This window comes from Ursus maritimus, unplaced genomic scaffold (assembly GCF_017311325.1).
Source record: "Ursus maritimus isolate PB19 unplaced genomic scaffold, ASM1731132v1 scaffold_8, whole genome shotgun sequence".
Classification (NCBI taxonomy): Eukaryota; Metazoa; Chordata; class Mammalia; order Carnivora; family Ursidae; genus Ursus; species Ursus maritimus.
The window spans coordinates 17,259,540-17,283,041 of NW_024426996.1; the positions used below are offsets into that span (position 1 = coordinate 17,259,540).

Consider the following 23,502-nt stretch of genomic DNA (forward strand, 5'->3'; position numbering starts at 1 on the left):
TAGTTAGCAACCTGGAAGTAATTGAAGTTTTATATACAGTATTGGGTATCTGTGTGCCTATCTAATGACTCGGTGAGTCATTGCTTCTTCCGTTCCTCCACCCAATTCCAAAGAGCTACTTTTTCCTATTATGATTTTTTAAGTCCCTGCTCTTGCCTTCCATCCCTGCTCAGAGCCCTCTGCCTTGTTCACTCGCTATGAAATTGCTCCCACCGTGGGCTCCTTGACGTCGGTCTCGCCTTCGAGAACCAAGCTCCACACAGGCACCAGACAGGGGGCCCCGAAATGCCACTGACCACGTCCCCACTCTGCTCCCTATCCTTCAAACTCCCCTCTTGTCCCCGCCACCCAGCTCCTTAGCTTGGAACTTAAGTCCCAACCACCTGGCCAGATGGAAGGTTGTATATCTCTTTAGCATTTCTGAGACCTCCGACCAGCGGCTCAGTGCTTACTTTTAAACACATTTCATGCCCCCTAAATGCCTTATGGAGTGAATAAATTAGAGAAACCCTAAATAAATAAACAAGACTCGGAGCTTCATAAAACATGTCACAGCCTAATCACAAATGAATCTCGCTGTCTAAGGGAGCAAGGGTATCAGGCAATTGTCACAGAAAATAAATATAATGAGATAAAATGCAGTGTCCACTTTCTAAAATAGAAAAACACTGACCCAAGGCAGTAGAGACAACTAGATCCCACCTCCTTTCTCCACCCCTAACCCCACCCTTGCCTGGTAACAGCCAAGGCGCAGCCAGCAAAGCACTTGTGTTCCTGAGACTTCTCCTGTTTGGCCTGGGCTGCAGTCCTCCAGTTAACCAGAGTGTGTAAGTATTACTGCAATACAAAATAATAGCTTTCAGTTGTGTAACCTTTTGTCTTTCCATCTTCTTTCAAAAGAAAAACAAATTATTAAAAAATAAACCATAGAACCAGTATAACCTTAGCATGTAATTAACACAAGCCAGGGTAGAATTGAGTGGTAGGCACTCATTATTTGCCTCAGTGAATTTTTTTTTTTTTGAAAACCCATATGTCTGCAACATGCAGTTGTCTTTTAAATTAAATTTGGCGATAGTGATTCTTAAGAGCCTAGATGTATCGTAGACTGTTTTCTTTAAAATGTGCTACTAGAGAGACATTTTTAAGAGGAAAAAAAATGTTCTTAATCATTACAGAAGAATCATTGTATTACCATTATGACCGGTGTGTTTAAACAGAATATTTTAAATTGCTACTAGAAAGTTTCTTATTTTATAATTGGTTTCAGGAATTGCTGTTGGAATTAGTTTTGCTGATAGGGAGGCACGGTTTCTGCTTTCATTTTGAGGTTTATTATTATCTTATTGTCAGAATTCACTCTGTCTCTGTTTTTATATAACAAAAACAAATTTTTTGAAATCATGATGGTCTGGCCACTTGTTACCTTTCCCAATTTGTAACATTGTTATTACCAGCGATAATACCAAGGCAGCTCTCAGTCGTTTGCCTGCTGAGGGAATGATAAGCTTTTCTCACTTGCATGAGTTAAAGGAAGAGGGAAAAGGATGGGCTTTTTCTCCCTCTTTTGTCCAGACCCCCTAAGGCAAGCACATTTCTTAAAAATGGTTGTTATAAGGTGTGGGGCGGGGGGCGTCGGGAGGTGGTATTTCTGACATCTAGATGTCTAGGCTAGAGACTTTAAAATCGTGTGTATGAAACTTACACTTTCTATCTTCATACCTTTGTTCATTCATTTATTTTTTTAAACACACCCATTGAGCATCCACTCTGCTCCAGGCTCTATAGTAGAATAAAAAGTTCAATGGCCAGCACCAGCGGCGCTGTGACCCTGACTCCAGTAGAGAAGGACCTGGAATCAGCTGATGTGATGGGCATCTTTAGACATCCTAATGCGTTGAAAAAGTTACGCTGCGCTACCTGTCTTCACCCCTTCATATGTAAATAAGTGTAAAGTCCAATATAATTATGATTCTTTCCCTCAAGGGTTACATTTATTTGAGCAGGGAGGCTAATATTTTTCTAAAACTTTCTCTCATTTATTTTACTTTATTGCCCCAACTTTTTTGGTGCCCTAAGGTTGGGCTTAGTTTACCTCCTGGTCGGTAACCAACCTTAAGAGCACCTGAAGTGTTGGCAAAATGTAGAGGGAGCCCAGCGGCCTGAGCGGACACCCCATGGTTAGCCATCGGTTTTACTGGGACATTAGCACCGAATATTGCATGAAAGCTCACTTGGGTTTAACCTGGCGGAGTGAAAATGGAGACAAATATGTGTGAATTCAATGGATGACCCTCTTAGCTCATTGACCATGTTCTGGAAGAATACGTCTGGAGGCTTTTCAGAAAAAAAATGTTTTATAATCAAGTGTTTGTAGAGTCTGCTGCTTTTTCCCTGAGCTAAATTTGTCAACATTTAAGTGTTTCATGGATGTGAGTAATTGTATTTTCATTGGAGTTTTGAGATCTATTTATACCAACTAGAGCACGAAAAATGGTTTTGTTGTTTTCCTATGAAGTATTGGATGGGTCCTGCTCAAGTTTTAGATTACAGACACCACCCAAACTCAACAATCTGCAAGTTTTGATGGTTGATTTTATGGTTAAGGACCAGCACTATCTTAGCCCTCTTTACTTCCATCACCAGTATAAGTAGGTTGGCAATGGAGGGGGGAGGGGGGAGGGACGCTTCCACCCACTTACAATAAAATGAAATCTAAAATCACTTAACAAACTGGACTGTTTAGCCAAATTTAAAAAAATAATAATAAAGTCTGCTGGAGATGTTTCTGTCCAGAAGTGGATGCAGCTATTGGCTCAGGTAAGAGACCTCTGGCCCGCATATTTAAAAAGGACAGGTAACTCCAATTCAAACTTGAGTCGCAGCAAGATTTAAAAGAGAGCGCTATGCTTCATAGGTCTTCTAGTTCTTTTAGCCAAAATATTAGATCTGAGACTGCTGTCCTGTGGGTGTGGTAGATACCAGATACCAGGTAGGCTAAGCATGGGGGAGCCAAGCCCTCTTCTCCTTTTGGGATTCCTCTCTGCCGAGCTCCTACTGGAGACAGAGTCCCAGGAAGGACACGAAGAGAGAAACAGCATAAAGGCAAGACATGAGTCGGGGGAAATAGACCATTGGTTAAGTGAAGGACCTGGTTTTAGTTGAGGGATTTCAAGATATTTGCCTAGGAGTTGGGACTTTTAAGTTAACTCAAAGATTGATTCACTCAATAATATTTCAACCTTCAATTCTGCAGACAGAAGTAGATTGTGGGATGAGCTGGAAGAGCTCCAAGTAAACTCTTCCTTAGAAAGAAAGACGCTCTCTGCTCTTTTATACCAACTCAAGAGTCATAGTAAGGGTCTTAACTAATCAGATAATACTTCTGAGCTGGAGAGCACAATGACTGGATATCACTTCTAGAAGAGATGAATGCTTGCTCCCCAAGTGTAACAAGCAGCAAGGGCAGCAGCCTTCTCTACCCTGTAGGAGAAATGCACTTATCGCCATATTAGGAGAATCTTCATTAAAACATGGTCCTGTGCGTGAATATTTTTTTATTGGGCTAAACATAAGGACATACATCACAGATTCCTATAAGGTTAACTTTCTGTGGTGGATTTATGAGAGACTTTTTCTTTTGATATTTTTGTGATTTTTAGACTATCTTCATCGAACATATTATTTGGGCTAAATTTTTTTAATTACACACATTTGCAGGAAAAACTCAAGTGGTAGGGGAAATTTGAAATTGGGGGGGGGGATGTGTGCTTTATTTTTGTGTAAAAGACTTAAGCTCCACTACTTCAGTACTCAAATCATCATTTCTGCTAGACTTTCTTTAATACACTGATTTTCAACCCTCACCACACCTCGGAGTCACCGGGGAAGCATTAAACAGGTCCGCCCCAAGGCCACTAACCCCCTCACCCAGACTAATGGGTCAGAATCAGGGCGGAGCCAAGTGGTTGGTATTTGTAAAAGGTCAGCACTTTACGCTATCTACGATTCCATGTTGCAATTCTTTGATCTCCATGGCGCTGACCAGGAAGTTAGTTACTTAAAATTGGACTCCCAGGGGGTTTACTGCCTTCTTTTATTGTCACAGTGGGAGGGTTTTGCTCACACCTGATAAAAGCATTTTCCAGGTTCTATGGTGCACAACTTCGGGAATTTGATTACTCTTCTGGTCACATGCAGATACTAATTTATTACTAATTATACTAATAATACTAAATTATTAGCACATGCGGAAGATGTACCTCTTCTGCTTCTTTTAAATGATCATTTAAATGTCAGTTGTTGCCTGTATTGACCTTTTTTCCTTTCTCAGTTTCCCCGCTGGCCACTTGCTAAAGCAGGCCCAGGAAAACACAGGCTTTCTCACAAATATGCCCTTAGCTTATGTCCACGTTGACTTAGGATGCCCATTAGCTCACCCCCACGCTACACGGGGCGCCTTCTATTCAGGTGTGTGGCCTGACTGCAGCATTTAATTTTTATAATCATGCATTTGCCTTTCTTTCTGCACACCTGTTCCTGTGCATAATAAGCAGCCCTCATGGGAATCCGCACTCGGGTTCTCACCAAAGACTTCTAATTCAGACCCATTGCTTCCCAATTTTTATCACATCCTAGCTGGTGAAAATACTGCTCGTGGAGGGTTGCCCAAGAATATGCATCCATGTATCTCTCTGAACAATTTACATTTTAAATCTGATTTTTAATCCTGACTCATCCAGGTGATCCGAGAGGTAAGTAGTATTCTGGGATCATTTAATGGCTTGGAGATTGCTCTCAGTGATTCTACTCCAGCACTGCACTTGAACCCTATAGGAGGAAGTAAGTTCTCAGAAGTCACCGTTCGCTTTACTGCAGAGAGACTGTTAAAGGCTTTGACCACCGTGTGTCGTATACCATCTCCTTTTTGAGGAGCTTGATGAGAAATTTCTCTAGGTCTCAATCTTGCTTTGCCTGGCAGGAAGCCCCAAACCTCATACACGGCCCATGTCCAGTGCTCTAGGGGACTCAACGCATGTGCTAAATTTGCTCCAGACTTTATTTTCCCTGTGACCGATTTCTTCATTTTTCATTTTGTATCTTGTTTTATATTTAAGTTTGTAAGCTGCTTAAATCTTCTTAAGAACAAAATGAGAGTATGAATCAGAGTTTCTCAGCCTTGACACTGTTGGGTCAAATAATTTATTGTTGGCAGGAATGGGGGATTAAATAGAGGATTTGGAGGAAAGAATGGGGGGTGCGTCCTTGGCCTCTATCCGCTAGATGTCAATAGTAGTTCCTGGTACTGGGAAGTTACCTTTCACATGACGGATTTATCTCTTGCTTTTAGGGAAGAAGGGCAAGAAAAAGAGGTAAAAATGGCCTTCCAGCTCCTGCCATTTTCTCAAACTCCTTCAGCTTAATAACATTCAACATGCCAAGCGACCATATTTTAGGGTAGTGTGTCCTGAACCCCAGTACTTAGTATTTTCTAGGCTATGTGCAAGTCACTGTTTTGGGGGGACCCAGACAACTGAAGCCCACTTTCACCCTCAGAAAAACCTTCAAAAAAAAAAAAAGAAAGAAAAGAAGAAAGAAAACAAAATAAAATATAAGTGTTGAGTTTGCACATCTCTGAATCTCGTATCTGAAGTTAATGTAGCTTCTGAGTGCTTTCCCGATGACCCTTGGGAAAAGGAAGTAGAGATACTGTTATTGGCATTTAGACAAAAAAGGCACAGAGGTAGCCACGTATGTAGTGTAGCTAGTGCCCGGCGTGCTGACCCCCAGGTCCAGCGGGCTCTGCACCACATCATGAGAGCGTTGAAAAAGTTGAGTAGGAAGACAGACAAATCCCACTTGGAGGATTAAGACTGGCTTCATGGAGGAGGTGGCATTTGAGATGAGATATTAACAGATAAGTAGGGAAACAAGGGGCAGGAGCTCAGGGCGGTAGCAGGATGGAGGGAATTCCTGCAGACGTGAGCACTTGGCCTGACTGGATAAGGGAAAGAAATGGTAATCAAAGGACTGAAAAAAATACGGTGGGTCCTTTTCTGAGGGTGCCCTGAAATGGTTCAGAAGTGAACAGGCATTCTTCCCTGACAGCCATGTATGCCTGCCAGCAGATTAACAAATTTTAAGACAAAAGTAGTGAAGAAGCTGAATTAATTAGGCCACCAGAGAGAATAGTGATGATGGGACGATGAGAGACCTGGAGGATCCAATGTATCCTGTGCTTTCTATCCCCGACCCTCACCCCAGTTAAATGTTTCAGTGAGCAAAAACCTTTACTTCCTTAGTGAAAGTGGGATAGAGGACGCTGGTGTCAGAAAAGTTCCCAGCCGAGCCCTATCAAATATGCAAATACTCCTGAGGGGGCTCCTCATTTAAGGATGACCAAGCATGAGCACCATTTTTAACAAAAGGGGAAATGTTTTGGAGTGGCCTTTTGGTTATAGAAATTATTTAGCTTCAATTAGGAAATGCCATAACTTCAATTACACACGATCGGTTTTAAATCTACACATAGCATGGTTTCCATTGTTTTGGCTAAAATTTCAGAAAATGATGTGCTTGGTGATGCATTAGTCAAGGAAGCTATTGTGATACAGGCAGTGCAGGGCTCTGTAGGTGATCATCGGCTGCGGGTGCCGATCAGACCCAAGACTGGGAGCTGGCCTGCTGTGCGCTTCCTGGTGCTGGAGAAGCCCAAAGACGGAGATTTACTGGGAGGAGTGGGATCTGAGTGTGTCTGGGGAGGGAGGGAAGCCTAGAAGCCAGATACTGGTAAGTGAGGACCCTCCTTTCCCCAGTCCAGGTCTAGAAGGAGAAGGGATACACCCTCAGCTAAGGCCCAACATGGCGGCTTCACTAAGTTGGGCAGGAGGCCCTCCTCCCACCACGCCATCACCCTGGACAGTGACCAGAGGCTTTTTGTTTCCAGATATTATTTAGTTTAAATGAAAAAATGTCACCCTTCCGACTATGCATAATCATTTTTAAATTTCCACATAACTGAGAGTTTTCATGGTTTGCCTAAAATTTCAGAAATGACTCTGTAGGAGAGAAAAATAATTTACCCTCTAAGCTTCCACGTTCTCAACTATGGCCCCTGAAAGAGAAGACAGATTAAGAAGAGAAAAACAGAAGTTGATCACACGTGTATCTCATATACATGGGAGATACGCAGGAAAATGAGTAACTTTCAGAGCTGGCTTAGAATTCAGACTTAAACACCAGCTTCGGCTAAAGGCACTGGAGAGAAGGTGTGGGGGAAGCCAGTTCTGGGGAGGGGAGCAGGAAAATAAGGGTAAGGTTTGACATGCAGATTTAAGTCCATAAGTTTTACATTGACGAGAGTCTCTTCTGGTATAGAGTCATCTCTCTCTTCCAGACAGGACAGGGGGACACTTACAAATGGAAATTTTCCCTTATGAATGAAAATTTCCCTTGAAGAGTAACTCTGACTCTGTTTTCAGAGCTTCTCCTGTGTGTGCTGTTTCTCCAAATAATGGACTCAAAATAACTCTTATGCCAAAGAGGCATATTTTGGAGTGACATTTTCTGATCTACACACAACGGGCACAAAGACAGAGTCCCCTCACGATGCGGAGACCGCAGAATTCTGCTTGAGATGCAGGGTAGTGGGACAACTGGTTCCAGATGCAGGCTCAGATCCAGCACTAAAAGATAGGCCTGTTGGGGGCAGTTTAGGTGCTAGAGAAGCTCAGAGTGACTCAAAGCAGGGCCTTCCCAATTGACTTTATTTACTTTGCTTTTCCAGAAATGGGTTGCTTTATAACCCATGGAATGATCTGGTAGGAAGCTGAAAGCCAGAGGAAAAAGGAGGGATGGAAATAGAGGGAATGAGGAGCCTGGGGAAACCCAAGGTGAGCAATATTCAGTGGTTTGGTGGGTCCTGTCAGCATAGCAGAGACTGGTTGAGAGAAATGGAGCCCATGCAGGCCCCAGGCCAGTCAGTGGGACTCCTCCAAAGATAGGACTTGGAAGATAGGACTTGGTAGAATGGAAGAATATGGACTTTGGCTTCAGCTCACCTGCCTAGGAACCTGGCTAGGCTGCTCCAGGAATTTGGTTTCAAATTAGGAGAAAAGATTGTTATGAGGCTAAAGTCCCATCATGTACCTAAGATTGCTTAACATGGGAACTGGCAGTAAAAACCGCTCAAGAAATTTCAGTTTCCTTCCTTTATCCATGAATAAACAATTGCATTCCCAGAGGAACTGCTCGTCTAAGAATTTAGATAGAAATCATAAATCATGGCCACCAGTAGTGTCCTTTGGCCTCTGCTCACTCCCTGGGGGGTGGAAGACAGCCTCCTGCACAACCTAGGAAAGCCCCATTGTTTTCACCTCCCCCACACCAATCCCATTCCTGTAAATCAGGAGGCAGAAACTACCCCACCCACCATGAAATTCTCTAATTCTAAAGTTATTCCCCAAACCCTCCAGATAAATGGAGAATGCCCAGTTAAATTTGATTTCAACTAAAGAATGAAAATGTTTTGGTATAAGTATGTCTCAAATATTGTTTGGGACTTACTTATTCAAATTTAACAGAATCTCCTTTATTTTTTGTTTTCCGAAATGTGGCAACTCTATTTAATCATTTAACCATAATTTCTGTTTTTCTCAGTCTTAAGCCTAGTCTTCCACTTCCCAGATTCTTGTAGCACCCTACGGGTAAAAAGAAAGATGGTGGCATCACCAGATATTGACAGGGATGAGGCCAATGGAACTCTTCATCCATTACTGATGGGAGTGTAAATTGATACTACCACCTGACAACACTGTTTGGCACTATCTACCAACCCTAGGACCCACCAGTTCTACTCTTAGGTGTAGACACAACAGAAATACATACCTAGTTCACCTGAAGATATGTACAAGAATGTTCATAACACTAGGATACCATTCCTAATAGTCCAAACTGGAAACAATACAATGGTAACATGGATAAATAAGTTGTATTATAGGTATGTGATCATTTATCACATGTCAATGAGAATAAATGAATTATTGCTGTATGCACATGGTTGCATCTCACAATCCTAATTTTGTGCAAAAGAAGCCAGACACAGAAGAATAAATAGTGCATATAATTCAATATATGTAAGGCTCAAACACGGGCAGAAGCAGAGGGACTTCTGTGGTGCTGGTGATGTCCTTCTTCTTGAATCAGGCTGTGGTTACAAGAACTGTTCACTGTTAAATTCATCAATCATGCTGATGATTTCTGCACTTTACTGAATGTATATTGCACTTCAGTTCGAAGTTTACTGAATGAGTTGAGGTCTACCCTGATGGGGCTTTTTCTGTAGACCCACATGGTTGGAAACGCCTCCTAGAGTATATGTGTGGTTTCCTTTATTCACAGAACTATGTGTTAAATTTGTGGGAAGGAACTGTAAGACATCTATCTGCTAAAACTATGTGAAAGACCTAATAGTCACATTTTTAAAAACTTAGGTATTGGTGTATCCCAATAATCTGTACAGCTCTAGGGTGTGATAGTTTAGGGGTGAGTATGATTTGAACTCATTCATGTTTAGAGGGTGTCTGAAACTGAGAACCAGGCAGCTCCATCTACTTGACCTTAAACATGGTCCTAAAGTAAAGAAATTGGACCCCAAAGATTACAGGTGGGGAATTTTTGAAGTATGTCCATGTTCAAGTGGAGATCAAAGAAGTCCAACTGAAAGAAAGAACTCTACCGTACTGAACAAAATTTTAAAGGGCTACTTTGAAGATTATGATTCTGACTTTGGAGGAACTATGGTGATTGGCAGTGGAAGGACTCACACGTAAAATTCCTTAAATAAAAATTTATTGACTTTAAATTTTTAAAAAAGTTTATTGAAAGAGGAAGAAAAAGTAGAACCGGAAAGTTTCACTGTCCACATAGGAACAAGAAGCAGAAGGAAGAGAAAAGAGGCAGGTGGGTGCGGGGGGAGCCACTAGCAGGATGTGCCATACAGAAGAGGGATTTCAGAACAGGGCATGAACAAATCTATGGGGAAACCGAGGCATGTAATGATCCCTGAGTTCTAGCCTTTGAAACGTGTGTGACTAGGAAGCAACGTGTTAGGTCCCATTCCTCACAAGGACTGCTTGTCTGGCTACTGTAGACCTGGTTTCTGCCCCCCTGAGATGAATCAGGCACCATTAGAACCCCTCCGGAAGCTCATGCTTCACGATGCCCTTGATGTTTTCGAACCACGGTTTCTCACCGCAGCACTGTTGTTGGCATTTGGGGATAGAACAGTATTTGTTGTGGGGGCTGTGCTGTGTTTTGCAACATCTCTGGTCTCCCCCCACTAGAATGACCATAGCACCTCACCCCCAATTGTGACAACCAAAAATATCTCAAAGCATTGCCAGATGTCCCCTGGAGGAGGTGCAAAATAATCCTGGTTGTGAACCAGTTAACTGAACGTGTAGGGTGGAACTTAGAGGAAGTTTTTGAGTGACTGGGTTCAAGATACTAAAAATACCTACCTAGATAAATACACACGAGCACATATATACAGACCGACAGACAGACTTAAGAAAGCAAAGTTAATCACAAACTGTCCAACTTCCAATAGTTCCAGAATTTACCTGGGAGGGGACACCCTAAGAAATGCTTACCTTTCCTTCCCGAGGAGGTCTTGCTCACTTTAGTTGGCCAAGATTCATAATCCCAGATTGAGAGACTCTGTGGAAATAGCGTAAGAGCTTTAGAGTCCCAAGAACTCAATTCAAGTCCCAGCCCTGCCACTGGACAAGTGACTGACTTTCTGTTTCTTTCCCCTTCATCTGTGGTCTTGTGGAAGACATAAGAGAGTGTAAGGGAAGGGCAGGGATTCTGCTGATTTCCCTCTAGGGCCAAGTACTGTCTTTTATATAATTGCTACTCGTGAAGAATTTAGCCAGTGCCAGACATCGCTCTAAGGGCTTTTCAAATATTATTTAATGCTCCCGACAGCTTTAGAAGCTACATACTTTGTATATTCCCATTTCACAGATGAGGACACTGAGGCACAAGGTCATTCATTACCTAGTGACTGAAAAGCTGGAGTCTGTGGCCAGTGTCCTTGATGGAAACCACTAGATCATGCTGCCTGCTCCACCTTTTCGTCTTTAGGTTTCTGTAACGTTTCCTGTGAGGCATCTCCATGTCTTTTCCCTGGTGAGACCAGGAAGAGGATGTGGGACAACACTCAGTCTTTGTCCTCATGTCCTCAAGCCTCATGTCCTCATCCATAAATTCAGGATGTTGAACTAGTGATCATGACTTTTCCTTGGCCCTGGCATGTAAACTCTTTGTCTCAGTTTTCATGTCTGCAGTAGAAAGCATCTTATCAGCCTTCATTCCCTGCGTGCCTCAGTCTGCTAGGAATATTAAACTAGAGATCAAACAACAACATGCTTCAAAGTAGAATGCTCCTTGCAAACGTAAGCCGTCATATTGGCAACAGACCTCATTCAGATTTTCCACCCCTCTCTGTAGACTCTCTCTCCTGTATATGGTGACTGGCGGTTTTCAAAATGTCTTCACATAACGGGATCTTACTCGAGCCTGCCAAATACCAGCAATAACTATAATCCAGGCTTTCAGATTCCTACCCCATTGCTCATTCTATCACCACACTGTGTTAGCTCTCTGGAGCTGTGGTCCCAGGCATGGCCCCATACGATGAATCAGGAATAGGACCTGCTACTTAAGGACATTTAGCCTCAAATAGACATATGGGTGCTTATGCCAGCTCACCGACATACAGGAAACACATTGTTGACTAGACATGGCCTATTGACATACTCTCATCACAGTGACACAACAACCCGTGAGAAAAGTGCTATCTATTCACATTAAAAATGTCAAAACTGAGGCACAGAGAAGTCAGTTTACTAGCTGAAGAACACACACAGTGTGGAAGATAGATTTGAACCCAGTTCCTAATCACAATCTGGGCCCTGAGGAGTCAAAGTGTGGGCCAGACACTAGCAGGACTGGCACTCCCACGGAGCTTGTTAAAAGGCAAGCCTCAGGTCCCATTCTGGACCTACTCAATTAGGTTCAACCCTCTAAAAGGATACCAAGTGAGTCCTGCTCATGGTGTGGCGTAAGGTGCTGCTCGGCGTAGATCCGTCCACACAGAGAAGCACGAAACCTATAAATAGACACACAACACATGCATACGCACATACAAGATAGTGTGTTTTAAAAATATACTTCTAAACCGCTTACTTTAAGAAAGGGAATTTAGGGGTTGCAAAACAAGTGGCAAGAGTCCCTGTGTTAGATTAGGAATTAAATTAATTGAATTAACACCCACGGTACAATTTAGGATGGATGTGATTTGCGTGTAGGCAATCACAGCAGATGCCCATTTCAGGATTCCTCTCAGAATGGATTCCTCAGCCTGCTCACTGGCATTTTTTTTAAAGATTTATTTATTTATTTATTTATTTACTTACTTACTTATTTGATAGAGGAAGAGAACACAAGCAGGGGGACAGGCAGGCAGAGGGAGAGGGAGAAGTAGGCTCCCCACCTGCTGGGAGCCCCTAAGGGGGGCTTGATCCCAGGACCCCGGGATCATGACCTGAGCCGAAGGCAGACACTTAACCGACTGAGCCACCCAGGCGCCCCTGCTCATTGGCATTTTGTTTTTACATGAAACACAGCAAATTTTATACTTACTGTAAACTACTGAGCACAACAAATAGATGTTTCCAGGGCTGTACAAGGGGTAACGACTCACTGAAGGAATAGTTAAGATAGAGTCTTTGCCCTGGAATAATTTTTAGGGTTGGGGTCTTGAACTTGAACATAATTTTCCATTTTGATACGTTGGCTAAACTGATTTGTTTGGTTACGCGAATTTTCTACCCAAAGCATTGCTTCTTCTAAGAAGTAATTTTCTGTTAAGAATACAGCCTTACTGGTGTATTTCTCTTTCTTTAATGATACACACGCAGCAGCAACAGCTTTGTGTACGTTATGTGTCACGCTTTTCCCAGTATATATTTTGAAGGTATTGGATCATTCATCCTTGAAGCCAGAGGTATATCTATAACGTTCAGTATCAAACAACACATTACCTGTGCAATTTATTCAACTTTTGTCACTATTTCTCAGATAGTAGACTGAGTTCACAATGTGCCCACTCCGATTAGATGATAGTAGGAAAGATAGCGTAGTCTTCCTAAATAATCAGAGAGGAGAAAGACCTTTGGACTCCAGTGAAATGTTTATCTAGCCCATAGTTTCCACCGTAATTCCTGGTGCGAGGTGACAGTAATTACAGAGCCTTCTCTGTCTGGTGGTTTTCCCCTTGTGTCGTAAAGCAGGTTCTTGATAATAAATATGAGAGGCAGCCCTCTAGGGCGGTCACAGTGCCCTGGCCTTTGTTATTCCGTAATACCTCCACCCCTTTTGCAGGGGCTCACCTGTTGAGGGAATCAACTGATCACAGCCACGATCTCAGTGGAGACAAAATCAATCAGGAAAAAGAACAGGGCAGGGGAAGAGCTAAGAAGACCGACTGGTAAGGGCTGAGCGAGAGTGAAATGACCTGTCATCAATGGTCGCCAGAGCTGTCCGCATCACAGTCGCCTCTTTAAACATTTACTTGCCCAGGGTCCACCCCAGCTACTGAATCAGAATCAAGTATGTGTGTTTTCAAACCAGTCAGCCCTGAGATGCACTCTGGAAGCATCTTTGATTGGGGCCTTCCCTGGCAACAGGGAGGAGCAGGTGGACGGGTAATGGGACCGGATATTCCTTGCACCTGGCTAAGGGACGTGTTAGAGGTGAGTGGGGGCGAAGGCTACAGAGCACAGCGTATGGTTAGATATGAAGTAGTAAAGAAGAAAGTTTTAACATTAGCCCTTGCGAAACCAAACACGTTCTCTCCGTTGGGGCTTCCGACTGGATAGAGCCCAGGAAACTTCACTTGATCCCTGAATGAAATCTGAGAAGTATGCAGGCTCTGCTTGGTTTGAGGGACACTATTTCTTAGTGGTTTTGCAACTACTGGATTTTTCTGTGGAAGCTTGAAGCGCCCCCACCCCCGTTCTTTTTTTTCAGATTCTAGACTGACAATTTCACAAAAAGAAGTTAATCGTTTTTTAAGTAACCTAGGACTTCTGTTAAAACTTTAGCTATCAGGATACCACTAGCAATTATGCAATGAGGACTGACATCAGCTAGAAGCATCGGTGTAATAACAACTTTTTGGACAAGTAAAGAACTCTATCTCACAAAGTTCTCTGAAGGGGCAATTGAGATAATATCTGTGCGATAGTTTTATAAAAGTTATTACAATCACTATTAAATAAAACACGTCATGTGCAAAAAAGACATCGTTCAGGATGGTTGTCTTGAAGTAGAAGAAAAAAATCATCTTGCTGATAAAAAGAAAAAAAGGACCGGAGAAAGGGGCAACAAAGCCCCCAGAAAACCTGCGGAAGGCACCCTCACCCCATTTCTTTGATGTTTCTCATCACCAAGTATTGACAATAGTCTGGAAAGGTCTTGCTAAGTCAGTTGAGGGTGGCCAGCCCTAATCAGGAGAAGTGTGATGAAATGTCTTCTCGACTGGGATCTACATGATATCCAACCAATGCCTGTAGGTGTTTAATACCTTTTTGGTTTTATTTTCACAGGCAGTGCCCTTTTGGAACTTAGCCTGAAAAATGAATCCAGTTGTTTCCCAGCCAGGATACGGTTCAGGGGGTGTGATGAATAGTGACTGGCAAACTGGCATATTTGACTGCTTTGATGACCTGGGGATTTGTAAGTGCACCTAATTACTGCTCCTCCTCGACTCCCATAATGCAGGTTCCCGACCTAACGAAACTCGTCTACTTCTCCTGTCACTGAGCTCCTGCTCTACTGGCCAGCTCGGAAGTCACAAGCTGAAGGCCCATGGGTGGATTTAGCCGCCGGAGGTGTTTTGTTTGTCCTGTACACGATGAACTCGCTTCGTGTAGTAATCTAAAAATGCAAGGAAACATATAAAAATCAGATTTCACGTAAAAACCTGGCTTTCCAGTCTAGATTTCCAACTTCTCTCGAAAATTGGAAAATCTGGAAAGATGAGCCTTCATCACACATGGCAGAGTTCAGCTGTGGCTTGGCATTAGCTAATCCCATTAAAAGAGATTCTCGTTCTACAGTTTGCTGTCTTTATTTATGCCCGCTATTGGCTCTTTTGTGGTTTTTTTTCCAATCTATTTCACTCATTGTACCTGCATGACCTTGAGTGTGTGATCCTCATCGAGCTCAATCTCCGTCTGCCATTTTTCACCTCTTCGTCTCACCGTGCTCTTGACACACGGCTCCAGCTTGTCTTCTACGTACCTCTCCCTTTCCCGACAATGCCGTTCTGTCTTCCAGCTTTCAATGCCATTCCTGCGACTCTTGTCACAGTTCTGTTTCAGGAAGCACTGCAGGCTGTTAGCTTTGCTGACTTCTACTTTGGTGTGAGAAGGTTTTTTCTTATTTCAGTCTCAGGCCGTATGGGCGCAGACATTCTCTGTGGGGCTCGTGTTGACATAGTGTGTGAGAAACAGCCTCCTTTCTTTTGTGCATGACGGAAGTTCCAGGGTTTTGGGAGATAGCCTTTACTTAAAAACAATCAATCAAAAAAACCACTGACTCTGTTATCACATCGGGGGCACAGCCATACCACAGCTCCACCCCATCACTGTTCAAAATAGACTTTTACTCAAAGCATATTTGAGAAGAGTTTCCTGTTTCTTGTTATTTTCTTGGGCCCTTCCTCTGCCTCGCAGAGACTCTTTAAAGTGAAATTGCGCTCAACTTTTTAAACAACTGATACCCATATCCCTTAATTTCTGCTTGCTCCAGTCCTCATAATGATGATAGAGTCCTTTTGCTTGAATGACCTTCTAGAATCTATTTCCACTCTTTGTCCCTAATGATTTCTTCACTCAGTGTTTTCTGACCCTCAAACCCTCCCATGGTTTTTAGAGGGCTTCTCAGACATCCTGACGCCACAAACTTCCTCTGCAGGCATGACCCAAATGTAAGGAGGGCAGGGGAGAAAGATCATGTGAACACGCTCACATTGGCAAGGCAGGAGCTTCTGCCCTTAAATTGGACCTGCTATAGTGACTCACAGATTATCCCCAATTCCTGGACAGAGGGCTCTAGAAGCAAGACAGAAAGAGCCAGGTGACAAACATTGTTTTCTCCGAGTGCCCATTAAAGTCATTTCCTGAGCCAGCATTTTTTTGAAAGAGGTGTGATTTCGTCGAAGGCAAGATGACTTTCACTAACTCTTCTGTGTGGCTTCCCCTCGCACTCAGGCCTCTGCGGGACTTTCTTTCCCCTGTGCCTTTCATGTCAGATCGCCTCTGACATGAACGAATGCTGTCTGTGCGGAGCGAGTGTCGCTATGAGGACCTTGTATCGGACGCGATACGGCATCCCGGTGAGTCACCCGCGCGCACTGTGAATCGCCAGCCCGGACACCCGAGGGCTCCCGTCAGGCTGACCACATCTGTGTGACTGCCCTGCTCGCCTTCATGGCTTGACCCTCATCTTTGCTCCATTCCCAGCCTAAATTTTTAAAGCCGCGCTGCTGCTCATACCGTGGAACGTATTAGTCATAAAACCTTCCGTTGTTCCAGTTAGATGTGTCTCTGAGACAGTTGCTGGAGGGGAGTAGGTGAGGCACGGAGACCCCTTAGCCTCTGCCCGCTTTACTCGGTCAGACCCAGGACCCTGCAAACTGCAGGCTGGACGATAGTTTGTTAGAAAGCCTTGGGGAGACAATGGGTGTGTGGTCGATCCCTTCGGAGCTGGCACATCTGCCTCATAAGTCAGTGTCCATTCATACAAAAGGGATTACTGAGCATCTAGCCTCTGGCTGAGTCCTAACTGGTCTTCATTCATTCGGCAGCGATTTGTCCTGTAGGTAGACGGATGGCCAGTACCATTCCTGAGGCTGGAGGTGCCTCAGCGAACCGAGCAAATCAAAAGTCCTGTCTGCATGTAGCTTACATCCTTGTTCTTACTTTTGGAGACCTTTATTTTAACATAGTTTCAAACTTAAAGAAAAGTTGCAGAAATAATAAATGGGGGGGGGGGAGAAACGATACAAGGAATTCCTGAATACCCTTCACCCACGTTCCCCAAACACTAAAATCTTGCCATCTTCGTTTTATTTAGTCTTTCCTCCACCTATTTGTCTGTTCTTTTTTTTTCTGAAACATCGATAGGAAATGACAAACTTGATGTCCTATTACTTCTATGACATCATGTATTTCTGAATAACAAGGACATTCATTTATATAACCATAACACAATGACCAAAATCAGGAGTTTAACTCTGATACAGTACTATTAGCTAATTCGTGGATCCGATTTAAACTTGACCAATTCACCCAATAACATTCTGTGGATGAGAAGAAAATCAATCTGGGATCACACATTTTATTCAGTTGTCGTTCCTCTTTAGTTTCCTGCAATAAGGAATAGTTTCTCAGTCTTTCCTTGTCTTCCCCCCCTCAATACAGATCAGTTATTTTGTAGACTATCCCTCAATTTGGTGCGTCAAATGTGTCCTCATGGCTACACTTTTACACTTGGGCCGAACCTCCCTAGAACTCATGCAATATTCGCTGTGCTTCCCACCAAGAGGCACATGACACCAGTGTATCCCATTATGGTTGTTGTTTACTTCCATTACTTAGTTAAGGTAGTTTCTGCTGGGATTCTCCCTGGTAAGGTTGCCATTTTCTCCTTTATAATGAGTAGGGACCTTGTAGAGAGATGTAAAAATCCTATTCCTCGTCAAACCTTCACCCACTGGGATTAACATCTGTTGAAGCTTCTCACATGAATAAATTACTACTATGATGGTTGTCAGTGGTAGAGCTTACCCTCTAATTGGAGAAGATTGCAATGCTGTAACTAAGTAAAAACCTCTTAGGATGCTGGTAAGTGGTACAGAAAAAAATAAAGCAAAGAAGAGGAATAAAGAATGTTGAAGGGTTCTAATTTTTTTTTCAGCATCACAAAGTATCTTTTTATCCAAGCAAGGTTTATCCCAGGAATGCAAAGATGGCTCAATATCAGAATACTCTATTTACAGATTCCAAAAGAAAAACCATATGATCATTTCAGTTCATGCACTAAAAACATTCAACAAAGTTCAATGCCCATCCACATTTTTGGAAAGGTTGTTCTACTTTTAAATAGGGTTATCAGGGAAGCTCTTGGTACAAAAGTGAAAGGATGAGAAGATGACTCATCTGGGGAAGGCTTTAAAGTAGAGTTTATCTGGAATGTTCCAGAAACTGCAAGGGGCCAGAGAGGTAGGAATAGAATGAGTGAGAGGGTGGGAGTAGGCTGTCATAGAAAAAGATGACATTAGAGCAAGATTTAGAAACACTAGGGCCTTGAGAACCATTGTAAGAACTTTAGCTGTTACTCGGAGTGAGCAGGGAAGCCACTGAAATGTTTTAAACAAAGAAGTGACATGATGGATTCTTTTCCCGGAAACATAGCCTCTGCCCCACTCACTGCTCCCATGGGAAGAGGAGCAAGTTATTAATTTCCCTAAGCCTCGACCCCGTCACTGATAAATGGTCACAACAATACCTCCCCTTTAATGCGGTAGCAAGAGTCATGTGAGATAATGTATGGAAAGGGCTTAGCACAGGACCTGGCAAGTAGTAAGTGCTCTGTAAACACCTACTTTTATTTTTGTTCTTTTCTCAGAGAATTACTCAGCCATTTCCTCAGGGCAGAGCTGTGGGCAGGGCCCTGGCCTCGTTCCTCCTGTGTGCTTGCTCAGCTACCTACTTGCTCAGCGCTCAACGCTGTCTCACTCACACTGCTCCTAAGGCAGCATAATACACAGCCGGTCTAAACCTTGGGCCTGGACCTTTAACTTCCTGGATTGTATGCAAAGTGTCAAGCATGTGTACTTATGTATATGGCGTGATGGTAAAATTCTCCAAGCAGCCCCAGACCCCAACATGGTCTACAGGAAGGGGCATTGGGCTGGATCCTGGAGAAAAGGCTTTGGGAACAGCTCAGCACGGTCTCTAATGAGCCATGTGGTGGCAGCAGTTTTCTCATCTGTCACGAGGAAGTTGTGCAAGATGATTTCTAGGTCTAGGATTCTAGATATAGTAGGTTTCCTCAACATACAATGAAACAGTACATTTATAGACAGTGTATCTCTATTTCCTCCTTAGAACAGCCCTAAAAATAATTCCCAGGACAGATTCGTATCATTCAGGCTCTCTGCTTTGTTTCCTTTTCATATCTCTGCAAATCTTTACGGGGCTGCTACAACGCAGCCTCTCTGATCTGCCCCTCCCTTCGTGGATACAGCCAAGAGAGCATCCCTTTGGCCAGGGCATGACCCATGCAGGAGAGAAGGAGGAAGAAAAGAGACAAGAGCTGATTGTACTACCATGAGCTGGGATATCATTCTGACATATATTCGCTCATTTACCACTTGCAAACTCTTATGGTGTGGCAATTGTTACCTCCCTTTATAGATATGGATTGCCTCTTTGGCCCAAATGCTTACTCTGTCAGATGACGATCAAAATCATTGTAGCAATGGGAACAATTTTTTTCATGAAAAATAAATCATTCATAATCTCATCATTTAGAAGCTCCTAACTATACACCACCACCCCCACCCTGCCCCACGAGCTCCCACTGTAAATCGGGAATTATATTAAATTCAACATTTAAAAACATAAGTGCTATCAAATAGTGCAGCTCAAAATTATTTCAATCTGTCAAGACACGCAGTAATAAAACCAGGTTATCTCTGGTTCACTCAGTGCCTCCTGCCTCAGAACAGGAATCCCTTCAACGGCATGTGTCCCAGAAGGTCATTGAGAACCCAGTTGGACCCTTTCGTTGAGAGGGCCCTCAAATCCTTGCAAAGTCCCCTGTTTCATGGCTTTCCAAACAGTATTCATTCTGCTCTTTCTTCTTTTGCCCATTATTTCTGTATCTCCTCTTTGCGCCAAACTTCTTCCATTGCAGAACTTAAGAGACGTCAATGAAAATGGCTGGAGGGATACAATGTGGGGCCTCATCTGGCTCTGCTCACAAACTACAGAAAAATGGGTGCATTTCACAACTGATGCTTTGAAGGGAAGCATCTCAGAAGAGGAGCTAGAGGATGAGGGCTAGAGTCACAACCTGCAGATCGGTTGAAATCGTGTCATATATGGTTAAGGGCACTGGCTTGAGAAAAGAAAGACCAAGTGCTGCTACCAATTTGTTACGTGATCTGAACAAGTCATTTACCTTCACTTGGGTCATCAGAAAAATGGAGATAATGAGAATTCTCACGATAAACCAGTAACATAAAATGTACCTTTTAAAGAGTTTTGAAAAGCTATGCAAATGCAAGGACCTGCTTGACTCTATTTATGGGCTATATGTGGATCCACTCTTTGTTTTTTGACAGGGATCTATCTGCAGTGATTTCCTGTGGCTGAGATGTTGCCTTCTATGCAGCCTTTGTCAACTCAAGCGAGATATTGACAAGAGAAGAGCAATGAATGCTTTCTAAAAGGGACTTGGTAAGTTGGTGGGAATTCTTTGATCTAGGAGTATCAAAACAAACGCTCAACAACATCCTTTATTTCCTTGGTCCTCTGTCACAAATACATGAAACATCCCTTACAAAATGGAGGACAAATGATTTTTAATTGCCAGCCTACACCAACGGTTGGTAGTCAGCTTCCATGGGCTGAGAGGGCTAACCCTGGAAGGATAGGAAAGAATTCTGAGATTTGTTAGGTTGTCCGCCACAGGAGGACAGCCGTGTGATGTACCAGATGAGCATGCCCCATACCAACCAAGCACGTCTTAACTAGACCATGATTTGAGGTAATCAAGATATGTGTGTGACAAGACATTCACTTCCCTAAGTCTAGTTCCTAGGTCTGCTGCTACCAACACTGACCAGTTAAGGTGTCACACTAAGGGCGACTGTGTCAGGTGCCTAGTTCTGTGTTCTTGACAACACCAGAATATTCGTATAATAATCCTTCCTCCAATATTACTCAGCTATCAGAAAGAACAAATTCTCAACATTTGCTGCAAAATGGACGGCACTGGAGGAGATAATGCTAAGTGAAATAAGTCAAGCAGAGAAAGACAACTATCATATGATTTCTCTCACCTATGGAACATAAGAACTAGGATGATCAGTAGGGGAAGAAAGGGATAAAGAAAGGGGGGGTAATCAGAAGCGGGAATGAAGCATGAGAGACTATGGACTCTGAGAAACAAACTGAGGGCCTCAGAGGGGAGGGGGGTGGGGGAATGGGATAGACCGGTGATGGGTAGTAAGGAGGGCACGTATTGCATGGTGCACTGGGTGTTATACACAACTAATGAATCATTGAGCCTTACATCGGAAACCGGGGATGTACTGTATGGTGACTAACATAATATAATAAAAAATCATTAAAAAAAATCCTTCCTCCAAAGCGAAGGGAAGCTATTTTAGTCTCTATAAATTCAGTGTGGACATTTCACCCAGTTATCCAGAATTCCCAAAGCCCCCACTATGAAGAGGGGTTACTGACTTTTGGTGGCTGTGTTGTCGAATTTGGGTAGTTGCTCATTTACCTATTTCCTAGTCCCTTAGTCACATTTTTAATCTTCTGAGTGAGCACCTGTTTCTCTCAGACAGGCGGGTAATGGTTTACTTGTCTTGTCTTTCAATCTCTTATTGCCAGTCCCATTGGAATTTGCAATCACAGTTTAGTTTTCACCTGGAAAGGACTATGATCTATAAAATCTTTCTCCCAAGAGGTCTTGGAGAATGTTTGACCAGGATGGTACCTTCATGTGTATGATAAGTTGTCACTGGCCCGATCTGTCTCTTTCTTAGCTATTTTGCCACCTGCCCCACAAAATAATGTCTTCTTCACGACGATTTTAGTTCATTTCATGTTGCATTTTTGTATCCTAACATTTGTCTTCTGATTGTTTCGGTGGCTTCCCGGAATGACTAAAGTGCTTTACTCAGTTTCAGGCAGAGTCAAGATGAGGAGTTTTCTTATCTTTCTTTTTCCTCCTTGTACTCTACCTCCTGAGAATTGACTGTTGTCTCTCTTTCCAAGCAGTGACATTTGTTAAAAGTCCTATATTAACAACTTAGCTCAGAATCTGAGGCCAAAATAGCCCTAAGGGAAGGAGGATGTGACAGTTTACTGGTACAGTCCATGAAAAAGATTGTTTGCTGTTCTCCGCCTGTTGGAGACTCTTACCTTGGCATGGTTGATGACCCATTGACATTTGATAACAGAGGTTAACTCTGGCAGTCTGCAGAGCATTCTCTTGGTTCCTTCAACCACCTAGCAACAATGCCTGACACGTAGTAGGCACTTAATAAATATTGTGAAAGAATAAATCAATGCAACTTTCAAGCAAGGAAGCATAATGAGGCCCTAACTTAGGAGACTCATCTGAATCTTAACTGGTGATTGTGACTCTTTCTAATAGATTGTACTGAACCAGGGGCCATGATTTGATGTAGATCTTAAATATGTAGCAATTTGGCAGTAGAGGATGGGTGCAATGGAAGTTTTGATATTTGGAACAAGATAATGTAAAGAAAGATGAAACTGATAAATTCTAATTTGTTCATTCATTTATTCTCTCTTTTTTTTCTGATCTCTACAGGTCATATTCACAATGTGGTGAAAAAAATGCTAGAATCACATACTGCATCTGTTGAGTGCTATCTCACCCCAAATCTTAGAAACTAATTCAACTAATCATATGGTTTCCAATGGCTTCAAGACATTTTTAATTTCTAGTTTATTTCAAAAGAAATACATTTCCAGGGGCGCCTGAGTCGCGCAGTCGTTAAGCATCTGCCTTCGGCTCAGGGCGTGATCCCGGCGATCTGGGATCGAGCCCCACATCAGGCTCCTCCACTGGGAGCCTGCTTCTTCCTCTCCCACTCCCCCTGCTTGTGTTCCCTCTCTCGCTGGCTGTCTCTCTCCATCAAATAAATAAATAAAATCTTTAAAAAAAAAAGAAAGAAAAAAAAAGAAATACATTTCCAGTGCTGTTCTCTAACATGGCTGCTATTAAAAAATTAATGTCCTCAACATTTCTTGTGTCGTTATTTTTTATTTAAATTCAATTCGCCAACATATAGTACATCATTAGTTTCAGATGTAGTGTTCAATGATTCATCGGTGTCTTTAAATACAACTTTATGAAAAATTACAATATTATTATTTTTTTAATGAACCCAAAGTTGTCAAAACGCTAAAGCTGAATGATGGGTACATGGAGAGTTTTTCTTTCTTTTTTTTTTTTTAATTTTGAAAGGTTTTTTTTTTTTTTTTAAGTATAGTTGACACAGAAACATTCCTTATTCCAATTTTCTGTCTTTGTATATGTTTGGAAATGTCCAGAATAAAAAGTATTTTAAATGTTGCCAAGGCTTTTCTGATT

At 42.7% G+C, this 23,502-nt stretch overlaps 1 protein-coding gene and 1 non-coding gene across 2 annotated transcripts; both read left to right on the forward strand.

The window, feature by feature from the left end:
* The first annotated feature begins 669 nt into the window (after positions 1-669).
* On the forward strand, positions 670-22,865 carry LOC103665368 (placenta-specific gene 8 protein-like). The gene is made up of 5 exons (XM_008693305.2): positions 670-827; positions 14,676-14,805; positions 16,344-16,468; positions 20,486-20,600; positions 22,717-22,865. The coding sequence occupies exons 2-4, from the start codon at positions 14,706-14,708 to the stop codon at positions 20,588-20,590; spliced, it is 330 nt and encodes a 109-aa protein (XP_008691527.1). The 5' UTR covers positions 670-827; positions 14,676-14,705; the 3' UTR covers positions 20,591-20,600; positions 22,717-22,865.
* On the forward strand, positions 9,310-9,440 carry LOC121101574. Its single transcript, XR_005833566.1, has one exon. It is a non-coding gene; the product is annotated as a small nucleolar RNA SNORA18 (small nucleolar RNA).
* Positions 22,866-23,502: the final 637 nt, after the last annotated feature.